At 41.7% G+C, this 14,384-nt stretch overlaps 1 protein-coding gene across 2 annotated transcripts in view; it reads left to right on the forward strand.

The window, feature by feature from the left end:
* LRRTM4 (leucine rich repeat transmembrane neuronal 4) overlaps positions 1-14,384 on the forward strand; it is a 952,017-nt gene that overhangs the window by 865,250 nt on the left and 72,383 nt on the right. Inside the window, exon 3 of one of the 2 annotated variants that reach the window (XM_082256762.1) lies at positions 6,587-6,670. The exons of the other annotated variant lie outside the window; for it this stretch is intronic. Coding sequence (XP_082112888.1) covers positions 6,587-6,631 — 45 coding nt within the window. The 3' untranslated portion in view covers positions 6,632-6,670. The remainder of the gene's footprint in view (positions 1-6,586; positions 6,671-14,384) is intronic. 2 annotated transcript variants of the gene reach the window in all.

Below are 14,384 nucleotides of genomic sequence, written 5' to 3' on the forward strand. Positions count from 1 at the left end.
TATTGACATGTAGTCTATAAAAAAGCCATTGCCACTCCTGAGCAGACATGCAATAAAATACACTGGAGAGGAGCTGGCCAACTATGGGAACACCTAAGTGGAGAAAGCAATTACTTCTTACAATGAAAGAAGTAATTTACTGCAACAGAAATCTTCCAGATTATTAGGAAAACTCTACTTACCAGTCCTTCCCCCTTCTCACCGAGTGGACCATGTATACACTACATCCGTCCTTCAAAGAGATTTGTGCGTGCAGCAGGGGATCTTGGTTTTAATGAGGGTGGACTTATGTCAACCTGCACTTCATTCTTAGCAAGATATGTTATGTCTATCACCAATTATAGTCAGGGAATACAGATGACAGAGTTGCATTCTATGAGAACACAACTTATAATAAATTTAATCTAGTACAAAATGTTCGGTGATGGAGGAGAGTTTGTGGAAGATGGTAACTGCAGATGAATTTAACATAACATAGTCCTGTCTATGTAATGTGTGTAACAAACATGCGGATTATGGATGTAACATATTCACACCCACACTTCAACATTTGTAGTTATCTTCCTGTCACCAGTATGCATACAGGAGCACACAGAACATTTCCTTTAAAATAGGAAAACAGAGACATGACATACCTGGCATATTCAACTGAAGACTATTAACTCTTTCTCAGAAGAGAGATATGCAACCACATGTAGTTGTCATTGTTTGATATAACAGTTTTCAGTACTAAGGGCACCATGTTTTCTTTAAGGGACAGCAAATGGGAACTTACAGCTATTTCTGGGTTTTTACGAAGTGTCCCTGAATATTTGTGTTGTTTGAAATCCCCTTTGTTTTCTATACTTCCCATCGGTACAATCAATTTTTTTTTTTATTCAAATTTTTATTAATTTTTAATATCATTTATACTTTTTAATGTTATATGTACTTTAGAGAAAAAATGTATTAGATATACAGTAATGTACTGCATAGTGTTACAAACGACTCACTAGAATCAACCGTTTGATTTGCAATATCCCATTACCCATACAAAGAATCCAGAAAAGCAATAAAATTGCAGGACTTTCTGCATTTGCATACAATACCAATGCATATACAGTATGTATAAAGGAATTTTTTTGTTATTGTATCAGCCTAAACAGGCACATTCACTAAAAGCATTTAAACAAGGTGGCTATGCCTTTAAAAACTGTTCCTTTGTTGCTCAGTATATGCAGACAATGTTCATCTGTACATCTGTACATATATTATCATTAATTAACAAACAGGTGGAACCTTCTCAATGTGTTTCATGAGCATGTAGCCAGGTGCTTGGCTGGAAATGAAAAGTGAATGAAACACTGGCTGCAGCTGCTCTCTGTAGCTGCTGCCCTGTGGTGCTGAACTGGTTAAAAGCTATATCAGCAAGAGGAGCAAGATGCTGAACAGGAAGAATGCAGTAATGCAGTAGATGGAGTCAGGCAGCACTTCACTGTGGGAGCTGTAGTCCAGAGGAGAGAGACTTTACAGTAATCAAGAGCTTTTCAACTGCATCTCCCTGAGAGAGATTGCCAGGAAGAGGTGAAAGAGCTGCATTTTCACAGCTTCCACTTGCTGTGAAGGAGACCAGAGAGTGCAAATCACTATCCAGTGTGCACCATCACTCCTGAATATCAGCCTGAGCATGATCTGGAGCACTGAGTTTGGCGGTTCCAGCAGACAGAGTCACAGGGGTGCAGAGCAGAGAATGCCCTAATCGCTTAGTGTGGCTGGTGGGTGAATTGCAGTATCACTGGGACTGGTGACCTGCTGTTATGGGGATTTACTATTTGCTAGAGAGACTGAGCTCTTTAGGAACTGACCGTACAGCCATCTAGTAGCCCTATTGCTGCTTGTAGGCTTGGCTGGGACTATTTTGTGCACCCATGGTATAATTGGACCTTAACGCTATCCCCCTAAGAGTTAGGACTAAAGACTGTCCCTTTAAACAGAGATCTTCACCTATTGCTAATGCTAAGAGGTACCTGTCAGGGGACATTGCACCATACCCTAGCCTATCTCTTGGAGTACACTCTAGACTACATATACACTGAACAAAATTATAAACGCAACACATTTGTTTTGCCCCCATTTCTCATGAGCTGAACTCAAAGATCTAAGACTTTTTCTATGAACAAAAAAGGCCTACTTCTCACAAATATTGTTTACAAATTTGACTAAATCTGTGTTAGTGAGCACTTCTCCTCTCTGCTGATTAGACAGCATAATTATTGCACAGGTGTGGGGGGGGGGGGGGTCTGAAAACCAGTCAGTATCTGGTGTAACCACCATTTGCCTCACGCAGTGCAACACATCTACTTCGCATGGAGTGGATCAGGTTGTTGATTGTTGATTGTGGCCTATGGAATGTTGGTCCACTCCTCTTCAGCTGTGCAAAGTTGCTGGATATTGGCAGGACCTGGAACACACTGTCATATATGCCTATCCAGAGCATCCCAAACATGCTCAATGGGTGACATGTCCGGTGAGTATGCTGTCCATGCAAGAACTGGGATGTTTTCAGCTTCCAGGAATTGTGTACAGATCCTTGCAACATGGGGCCGTGCATTATCATGCTGCAACATGAGATGATGGTCCTGGATGAATGGCACAACAATGGGCCTCAGGATCTTGTCACAGTATCTCTGTGCATTCAAAATGCCATCAATAAAATGCACCTGTGTTCATTGTCCATAACATACGCCTGCCCATAACATAACCCCACTGCCACCATGGGCCACTCGATCCACAGCGTTGACATCAGCAAACTGCTCACCCACACTACGCCATACACGCTGTCTGCCATCTGCCCTGTACAGTGAAAACCAGGATTCATCCATGAAGTGAACACCTCTCCAAAGTGCAAGATACCATTGAATGTGAGCATTTACCCACTCAAGTCGGTTATTACAACGAACTACAGTCAGGTTGAGACCTCAATGAGGACGATGAGATAGCAGATGAACTTCCCTGAGGCGGTTTCTGACAGTTTGTGCAGACATTATTTGGTTATGCAAACCAATTGTTGCAGCAGCTGTCCAGGTGGCTGGTCTCAGATGATCTTGGAGGTGAAGATGCTGGATGTGGAGGTCCTGGGCTGGTGTGGTTACACATGGTCTGCGGTTGTGAGGCCGGTTGGATGTTCTGCAAAATTCTCTGAAACGCCTTTGGAGATGGCTTATGGTAGAGAAATGAACATTCAATTCACGGGCAACAGCTCTGGTGGACATTCCTGCAGACAGCATGCCAAGTGCCTGCTCCCCCAAAATGTGCGACATCTGTGGCATTGTGCTGTGTGATAAAACTGCACATTTTAGAGTAGCCTTTTATTGTGGCCAGCCTAAGGCAAACCTGTGCAAAAACCATGCTGTCTAATCAGCATCTTGATATGCCACACCTGTGACGTATATGGATTATCTCGACAAAGGAGAAGGGCTCGCTAACCCAGATTTAGACAGATTTGTGAACAATATTTGAGAGAAATAGGCCTTTTTATGTACATAAAAAAAGTCCTAGATATTTGAGTTCAGCTCATTAAAAATGGGGACAAAAACAAAAGTGCTGCATTTATAACTTTGTTCAGTGTAGTATTATTATTATTTATATTGCATTTAATACTTATGTGTACTGTATATTGCTGATTTTGCTGGCTCATGAGTTATTCCTAGTCTAGTGGTACAGAACCTTATTCTAAGTTACCTTGGCATAGTGATTATACTGTCTGGCAGACTGTGTCTGAACCTACTATTCCTTTGATGTGCTCATTTATGCTCAAACCACCATTTATTCTAACTCTTACCAATACACCTAGTTAATTTATCACTAAACGGTCTTGTGTCTATTTCCTGGTACTAAATCACAGCCAAGTAAAATATATCTATACTTGTGTTCTTTCACTAACTTTCATTCAACCAGGTGTGTCAGAGGGGCCGAGATTGTTCTTGGTGTCGAGGCACAGAATACAGAACTCAACCTACCATATTGGTCTTGTTGGGGTAGCGTTACAAACATAAGTTCACTTCCTCAAGAGAACATGAAAGAAGTGGTATATAAACCAGCCAACATTAATAAAAAACAGAAATATCCAAAACTGAGCAATTACTGAAGGTTTAACCCAGGCACCATGGGGAGAATATGGGGGAAAGAAATTGTATTTTACACCACAGACATCTTATCATGAGGTCCTGCCTGGATCTGTAGGAGCCTAGAAACCTAATTAGAGATCCCCAGTAAGGCAACCTCCATCTTAAATTACAGTATGAAAATTACTCTGAATATCTATATATTATCCAAGGTATATGTCCAAACTATAGGATCTAAGCCATAGAGGGCAACATAAAGGATCTGCAGCTATACAAGCTGGAAAACATATGATATGTGGGAGGATTTTTTGCTGCCCTCCCCCTTCTACCTGGATGGAATTGACTCTAACAACACATCATCAAATTTATAATGGATCTAGTTGTGCATATATTCTTACAGCAATCATAATGAGTTCTGGGGTTGAGCTCCTTACAGACATATACCTTAGACAAAACTGAGATATTAAGAGTTACATAAGCAATATAGTGGTTGCTTACAAGTGATCTATAATGAGGTTGCTGGGCTCCTACAGATCCTGGTAGGACCTTGTGACAGGACACCTGTAGCGTAGAAATCTGTTTTCTTCCCCTCGTATCCTCCCCATGGTCCCTGGGTCAGACCTTTGGTAATTTCTCAGCTTTGGATATTTTTGCTTTTAATTAAGGTTGGCTGGTTTACATACCATCTTTTTCATATTCTCCTGAACAAGTGGACTTTGGTTCATGAAATGCATTGAGAAGGTTCCATGTGCTTGGTGAAATACAGAGGAGAGAAGTCTCCACCTACCCACTGGATTCTAACAGTTTAATAATGAAAATGTATGTATAGGTGAAAGATGTCTATGTATACTTGGCATGAAAAGATATATTGACAGTGGCATAGCATAGTCAGCTACTTTGATTAAATGATTTAATAAATGAACTAGTTTAGGCTGAAACAGTAATACAAGTTTTCCTTTATAGCTGTATGTTATGTATTAGTATTGTATGTGTACCCAGAAAGTCCTGCAACTTGGTTGCTTTTAAGTATTCTATACTGTATAGTGTCCTTAGTCTTCTAGAATTGCATTAAAAGTCAGGAAATTAGATATACAATAATAGATCAGCAGTAGCATCCCTGCAAATATTTTTAAAGCTTGAAATTACAGAAACTGATATAAAGGCAGATAATACTAACAACCTGCATTTTATAGTCTTAGCCCCGGTTCACACTACTGCGTGTGCAGGGTTCGCATGTCATGTCGGAGCGCACTGCTCCGACATGACATGCGATCAGCTGTGCGGTGCGAGTTTAGCCATACAGTTTGTATGGCTAAATTCGCATCGCACCCGCAGCAAACACGCACAGGAGGCATTTTTGCTGCCGCATCAGGATCGGATCGCACAGCGGTTCACACTTGTGCGATCCGATCCTGTGCGAACTGCACGATCGCACTGCGATATGCGATCAAACTGGGGGTGTCGTTAAGATTACATTGACACCCCCAGCGGATCGCATATGGCAGTGTGAACTGCCGGGGGTGCGTGTGCGATGCGGGAACAGGCTGCGAATTCGCAGCCTTCCCGCATCGCATCAGTGTGAACCGAGCCTTAAAGCGGATGTACAAGGTGTCTAAATATAATGGTGCAGTCCAATAGGCACCACTTTTAGAGCTAGTGCATTTAATAATCAGCACTCAGTAAGAAGAACTGGTCCCAATTTCTTCCTCTGAAATTCAAGTCTACAGTATGTCAGGGCATTTATGCCGAGGGTTGTGGCTGTTATTTAATGATGCCGGCACAGAGCAGCAGAGTAGCAGAGCAGAAAACATAATTTACTATGAGAAAAAAAAAGTAATTTAAGGTGTTCAATGCAAAAATAACTTCCAAATCAAAACATGCAGGGAACAGAATTGCAAGGCGATAAAAAATATGTGAGACTTGAATTGGGCTTTAAAATGTTGGCAGCTATTCTTCACCCCAAGATCAAAGATATGAGATAATATACACAAAAATAAATGATTAGTACATATACAGACGTTTCCATAAAATGGTAAAGCTAGGGATAATTATTAGGGCTTTTGTTCTGTACTTGTTATTGGTGACACAATGACCTGGTCAGAGGTACCTAGTAAATTAATTTACAAAAAGGAAGTGTCGTTACTATGTATTAAAACATTGTGTTTCATAATTACATCATAATGTCTGTTATTTTTGTCTCATTAAAAAATCATAGCTATTTTAGCCTATTCCTATCTGTCATTTGTGGCCCACCAGTTTACCAACATTTATTTTCATATTACTCCCTGTATGGGTTCTTCTTGTGTTGTCAGTCATGCTTTCTGTCTACAGTAACTGTTTTATTCAATCTTAAGATTAAAAAAAAATTAATATGCATGCCCTCATTCTTTCCCATTTTGACTTTTGCAATCTTCTGCTAACTGATATAGTAAAGTAATTCTGTGATTGGATGGTATTCTGAAGCCCCTGTTTTCTGTCCACAGGCCAGGTACAGTCAGGTCTCCACAGTGCAAGCCTCTCTTTGCTGACCCAAACCCCGAGCTGAGCTGAGACCACATGCCTAGGAGGTGAGAGTTATTTCAGTATTCACATCAGTTAGCACGAGATTGTTATGGCCCAGCATGCCTGCTTTTTGTCATGTAACCCCACAGCTCTTGACCGTCATCTCCATTTAGAGCTACAACAACCACCCCCCATTCATTATAATATAAATTGCAATGCTTTCACACTAGGGAATTGTTATATGAGTTGGTTTCCAACTTTCCCTTCAATTTTGCTTCAATTTATCATCATGTTTACATAAAGCCCAGGATTCATTTTAGCCTTTTTGCGCTTATTCAGTAAGGCAGAGCAATTATAGTATGCAACATGCAGTAATTCATAGCAGCCAATCAAATTTGAGTTTACTCAAGAAAAAGAAGCTGATGGTTTTTGATAGGTTGCCGTTGGTTAATGTACATTGCAAATTATCATTGATCTTTACACTGACTTACTGAACAACCCCCTGTTTCACATACTGCAGATCTACAGAAAAATCACAATGCATGCATATTATATAATTACAGTGGCAAGTACATTGGGAGCTGCAAAGCCAAGTTATAATAAGCAGTGAATAAAAAATGATTGAACTAATACAAAGTGGATCATACAAATTTCCCAGATCCCAAGTGTCAATTTTCTTTTGTTCTTTCTCTTGGCCCCTAAAAGTATAACTGTAGCCAAAGGGGGGCCTTGCAACTCTTATGGAATATAGCAACATTGGTCCCTGAACATTCTGGTTCAAAATTATGTATGCAGACAGTGACAGCATTTGAAAAAATGTTGTATAAAATTACCATATATTTACTATCTCTGTCAAATTGGTGTGAAAGTAATTAGTATGCTTCTCTGCTTATTACTCTTTTAGCATGGTATAGGTGTCAGTATTACCTATGTAATGCATTAGCTAAGGAATGGGGCTGATTTACTGAAGTTAAAGAACGTTTTGTTAGCCGAGTGCAGCTCTGTTCACCTCATACTAAGTCATGTACAAGAAAACTATAAAATAATTTCCTTTGCATGTGATCGGATGATTTATTGTAGCAGTAAACTAAATGGACATTCTAATACTTTAGAAAATTAAACCAATGAGTATCTAATTGATTTATGCTTTGATAGAGTATCAATATACTTATAATTTGTATTTGACAGTGAATATATTTGTGTGTAATGTAACTCACTGTACAATAAAGGATGCAACTATTAAATGCCACAAAGTGGGCCCATGGCCAGACAAAAGGTGCCTAAGCAGCTTTAGGCCCCTTTCACACGAACAATCCGATCAGATCCATCTGTCAGTTTTTTAGGCGGACTGATCGGATCCTCTATGCATCCCTTTGGGGCAGCAGATGTCAGCGGTGACATGTCCGCTGACAACCGCTGCCATCCGCATCCGATCCTGTCCGTGAAATCCGGACGGATGGAAACCCTATTTTCCATCTGTCCAGGGGATCAGATCGGATGAGAGCGGACATCCGCATCCAATTCCCCCATAGAGAGCAGCGGGGCTCTGACACCTCCCTCCCTGCACACAGAGCAGAGAGGGAGCTTTCACCTGCCTGCTCAGCGGGGATCAGCAGATCGGTCCCCCGCTGAGCGGCACGGAATCCGCCGACGGAGGCGGACCGTGTGAAAGAGCCCTTACTCTATGACACAATAGTGGGTTGGGTCTCCTGTGTAACTTTAAAGTATAACTAAAGGTAAAACTGTTTCTAGTTTTGGATAGAGTGGAGAGGGATTAGAATACCTGCCAGTTTTTTTTTTTCTTTGCTGTCTGTGCCTCTGTAAGGGAGATTCACTCTCACTATTTGTCCTCTTTACCATTATAATTGAAAGTAAAAGTAAAAAAAAATCCCAAAATCTTCCAATGGGCACACTAGTTAAAATAGCCTGGGGGTCCCCAAAGATTTCCACTAATTGTCAAGGAGTTTCTCTCACTTTCTATTTAGCTATGGGACAGGAAGTGAAGGTAAATATTTTCAATGGGGCACAGATGGCAAAAAAAAAAAAAAGAAAACCAACAGGGGGTTAAAACCCTCCCTTACGCTATCCAGAATAAAAATAGAAAAAGTTTTGCCCGTAGTTCTACTTCAACCCCATACTTATATTTTACCTTGATCTGCTCCCAGTTCTGCCTGCCAGTCTTATACTTAAGCCCCGTACACACGTACCGATTGTCGGCCGTAAATATTCGGCCGTCGACCGATCGGCCGATTGTAGGCTTGTTAGTATGATGCTTCCGACAGCCGACATTTTCGGCCGAACAGAATCTGTCGTGCAGACTTTAAAATATTTGTTGGCCGTCACCAGAACGGTCGATTGTTCGCCAGTCAGTACAGATTTCGTCCGACAGACAGCAGATTAGCAAGACTGGGCATGCTCAGAGAAGAAAAAACACCACGGAAAGTTAACCATCACATGACATCACTTCTGCAGTCGGCTGTTGTTGGCCGACAAAATTCGTGTGCAGTCTTTTGCAGTTTTCAACAGACAGGACAGCCCTGGACAAAAGACGGCCGATCGTTCGGCCGACGATCAGTACGTGTGTACGGGGCTTTACTTGCCCCTTTCCAGGAAGATATTGGCCACAAAGCTGTTTGTCAAAATATTCAGTGCCATGCCATGCGTACGTTGTACAATCATTATTCATTCCTATAGAGAGATGGTACGCTGTGCTCTAGCAGAGTGCAAACTCTCTATAGAATTAGATGTGGAGCACACGGCACAATGGTTCAAATCTGTACATTGTGCCTGTGAATTGTGGTATGCTACAACACATGTACATTGTTGTATGGTGACTAGGTGCAGTGCAATGGCTTTCAAAATAGATTGAATTGAACACAGCAGACTTTGTTTTCTGCATAACCATGCATTGCAGTAAAAAAAGATAGGACAAGCTTTTACCTTACATTGCCGCACAGTAAAGCTTGAATTAGGCCTATAACCAAACAAAATTTGCATGCTCTGTATGTAATAGTGCAAAACATTTTTCGCAATAATACAGGTACTTTATTTGTCATGTTGAGAGCTTATTCAAAATGATAGGGTGGCCTTAAAGAGGTAAATAAGAGATGGAAGTGCCAGCACTCCAGGATAGATGAAAGCAGAAATATCTTTAGTGCTAAATTCAGTTAAAAATACAAGGAATACACACACTCCCAGGACAGCCAGTATTGCGTTTAGTAATGAATAAGCACTGATATGTGAAACGCGTTTACTGGCTGTCCTGGGAGTGTGTATTCTATGTATTTTTAGCTGGATTTAGCAATAAAGATATTTTTACTTTTATCTATCTTGGAGTGCCACCACTTCCATCTCGTATCTACATGGAACATGTCTGCGGATCAGGCTAGCACCCAGGTGATGTGGATGTGCATGCAGCCATGGGTTGTTTGGAGGGGTGTCCACCTTGTTTGTCTTTCTTTGTCCTTAACCACTTAAGCCCCGGAAGATTTTACCCCCTTCCTGACCAGGGGGTATTTTGCGATTCAGCACTGCGTGACTTTAACGGACAATTGCGCGGTCGTGCAATGCTGTACCTAAACAAATTTGATGTCCTTTTTTTCCCAGAAACAGAGCTTTCTTTTGGTGGTATTTGATCACCTGTGCGATTTTTTGATCATGCGCTATAAACAAAAAAAGAGCGTCAATTTTGCAAAAATAACAATATTTTTCACATTTTTTTATATGAAATTCCCCCCCAAAAAAAATGTAAAAATCAAAATTTTTTAACATTTTCGGCCAATTTGTTTTATGCTACATATGTTTGGTAAAAAAAATCACAAAAAGCGTATTTTGATTGGTTTGCGCAAAAGTTATCGGGTTTACTAACAAAGGGAAAGATTTTTGTAATTTTTGTTGTTTATTTTTTAACGCATAATGGCGGCGATCTGCGTTTTTTTTGCGGTACTTCGACATTGCGGCGGACAGATCGGACCCTTGACTGAAATTTTTGACACTTTTAGGGTTACCAGTGACATTTCTACAGTAATCAGTGCTATAAATATGCACTGTTACTGTAAAATTACACTGGCAGTGAAGGGGTTAACTTTATTTGAGAGGGAGGGGCTGTGTGTGTCCCTAGGGGCGTGATTCTAACTGTGATTGGCTGTGGCTTGAGTTGTAGGAACAATGATCAACGGTCCTACATAGTAGAACCGTATGATCATTGTTTCTACACAGGGGAGAATGACAGGCGGCTTGTTTACATTAGCCGCCTGCCTTACTCCCTCTCCCCGACCCAATGTCCGCTGGTCACACGCGCGGGGGGGTCCGTGACCGCGCGGGAGCGCGCCTCCGGCGGCGCACGCTCGCTCCCCAGAGCCTCACAGGCTAGCGACGTAGACCTACGTCGCTCTGCCTGTGAGGGGCTGACCGCCGCATTAAATATACTGTGCCCAGTCGGCAACTGGTTAAAGACGCACTGTTACTTTGCCCATTACTGTTGGGCAATCCCCCACTGCTCCTTTTCTCCATAATAGGGGTTACCAAAGTACCCCATGTCACATGAAACTTAGAGGGAGCTGTGATGACTCTTACTCTGTCATGTGAGAATGCACAGGCCTAGTGGTTGGGCATGCCCCCATATGCTAATAAGCATTAGGTATTTTGCACAGGCTATAGAGGACTGGTAGAGGAAGGTGTGACGATGGAGCACTGGAAAGGTGAGTATCAGTAGGTCGGGTGGGCCTCTTCACAAACACTGTCAACTTTGCATTTATTAGGCAAAGTGACAGTTTCCCTTTACTGTAGCGCACCTCACGGCACAAAAATAAGTGCATGGGTCCATAAAGTATACATAGCTAGACAAGCTACAGCTACTGTATGTCTGCTTTGATCCCAGTTAGCGGTTGTAAATAAAAAGAACCCTCCTCCCTTCATGTTACTTACTCCGTATACTCTCCTATCCAGAGACAGGAATTTATTTTACCAAGCCATCTCAGCGCAGACCTGCTTGTCCAATCTGTTTAGCATTTCCCCTATTAAATCAACCCAAATCGTTAAAGGATCATTGTGTTTGTGCCTGAGGTTGCCTGCAGCTTACGTTTCAGATTAGATGTGGGGAGGTGAGCTGCACGAGGGCGCAGATTTCCTAACAAAACATGATTTTTCATCTTGTTCTGCAGCCTGTGTACAAGATAGTCCCGCTTCTTTCATTAGATGTTAATAGGCTACGCTCTGTTTTCTTTAACGCAGGGCTTTATGCTGCATAGTTCAGAGCCAGCGGAGATTACAGCCATAATGCATATAGGTTGATTGATTTAAATGAATGGCTAATACATTGAATATACCTTTTACAATTTACTATTACTAAAGGTATGTTCAAAACATCTCAGCAGCAAATGGAAAACTGAAGCACAAACAAAGCAATGGTAGAGTAAGTAAGCATACAAACAACATTTTCTGTGTGTCTTATTTTATTTCATGCTATATTTAAGAGAAGCTTTTTTTATATATATTTAGTAGAGCAGTAACCCCAACATGGTTGATTGATAACAGTCGCCTAGTAGTTAGCACTGCTACTTTGCAGCACCAGGGTTATAGGTTCAAATCTCAACCATTATACTACCTGCATGGCATTTCTATGTTCTCCCTGTGCTTGTGTGGGTGAGTGAATGTACAATATATGTACAATATATGTAAAGTGCTGCATACATATGTCAGCTCTAATATAAATACCTAAGAAAAATGAATACATTTAGAAACAAATTTGTATAATATATGAGGCTTATACACTTTAATGCTGGATTGAAATTTCAATTCACACGTTTCTGCGCCATATGCTTGACACTAAAATGTTCAGGAGGTGGTGGGGCATAGGGGCTTGAATCTGTGGCTTAGATTCAGGACCACTGAGTATTAAGATGAGTGCAGAGATGACGATTAAAGCCACTTTGCAATGTTTTCTGAACAGCCTGAGTGGCGTTAAAGGAAACATTTGTTGAGAGCAGGCCCAGACTGGCCATAGGGGACACTGGGAATTTGCCTGGGGGCCCTAACAAGAGCAGGCTAATGCGGGGGTCCCCAACCCCAACCCCAGTACCTGTCCATGGTGCGTTGATGACCAGGCCACACAGCGAAAGGTAAGTGGCGACCACGGTCGTAGCTCACCTCCCATTATGCAGGCATGCCTGTGTCTCCTCTCCTGGCTCTTCTCTCCTGATAGGATGACCTTATTGGTGGGGCAGTAGGAGCTGGGGATCTGCACAGAGAGAGGGAGTCTTTCATAGCAACAAGTGAGTACTGTAATCACTGCTTTTCAATGTGATCCAGATTTGCAGCTCCTGGAGAGGACACACAGGCGGAATCCTGCTTCTACCCTGCTGAAGGTAGGACTGTGTAGGGGAGGCAGAGAGTAAAAGGGTAAAATAAAGGAACACCCCTCACCTAGCCAACATCCAAAATTAATGTAAAGAGAAGAGAAACTAGAGCTATAGATTCTCTATGAAATTGAGAGACTTTGTAGGCATAGCATGAGGCAATTTGTAAAAAAAAAAAATATCTATCTTTTTTACAAAATTTCAACAAAATTGAACACATATAAAATCATAGCAGCATTCTCTACATTTAACAAGTCAACAATACCCAATCTCTAGCATGGAGATATAGATCCTGAGTTATAAATAGAAGTTCATCAAACAATGGTGGTATATGTGATGTCAGCATGGATCTCACAGATCAAATTCGTAGTTCCTCCATGCTTGATTATCAATGTGTTTTGCAAGATTTGTTTGCTTCTTCAGGACTGCTTGGGTGAGTGCTGGTTGATCTTGTAAGTAGAGACTAAGGCAACATGCAATCACAGGGGCGGACACAGGGGTCACCCTGGAAAAGAGTGAGGGAACCGGATTACAGAATCCAGATTCCATGATAGAAAGAAAAGTGGTAGCATGACTGCAAGGGGCACTGTGATGGGGGCTGTGATTGCTAGGGTCACTTTCATGTAAAAGGGCACTATGATATAAAGGGGACTTTAGCGTGCAGTCCCCTTTATATCCCAGTGTCCATTTACATTACAGTGTGGAGGAATAACTGTGAACATCCTGTCACCAATCCGCCCCCCAGTAACCCCCCCCCCCGAATGTCCGCCCAATCAACCACCCCTGGTCCCTAGAAAAAAGACTGGTAGGTGTCATTACTTGTAATTTGGTTTAAAAAAATATGGGCTGCTCAGTCTAAGAAGCCATTGACCCAAAATAAGTATGTAGCTCAGGGGTCCCTACTTTCTTACTAAGTCATTTTACTAGCTGCATGCTAAAGAAATGCTGCATGCAGTATTAAAGCCACAGAAAACTGGGCAACTTACCTTTTCAGAAGGAGAGGTCAACAATGGTAGCCTCCTCGTTTTTCCTCACTGCAGTTTTCTAAGGGACCTACCAGTTCAGAGAAGAATGTCTGCTGATGCCCCTCTCCTCACTCCGCAACTCCTTTACTGCCTCCCTGCTGCACATGTCTACACCAGGTAAACTCCTGGGTCAGATTATATTGATTTTGTTACAGCTTTCAAATATTTCTCATTTGAAGATGAGCAAAGAATAATAAAAGTAGTATTAAATGCTGTTCCAGGAAAGGGGGCGGGGTCTTACTGTATGTAAGTGACCAGACATCTGCCTGTTTGTAGAATGTTGACTCCTTGGACCTAAAGCTGGACCAAGCTGGTCCAGGGGCACTGTTTAGTCTTCACTAATAGCTGGGCATCAGCTTTAAACAGCAGTTTATTAAACCTTCTTTCAAGATGGATTA

Source organism: Pelophylax lessonae (genome assembly GCF_965119305.1).
Source record: "Pelophylax lessonae genome assembly, chromosome: 4".
NCBI classification, from domain to species: Eukaryota; Metazoa; Chordata; class Amphibia; order Anura; family Ranidae; genus Pelophylax; species Pelophylax lessonae.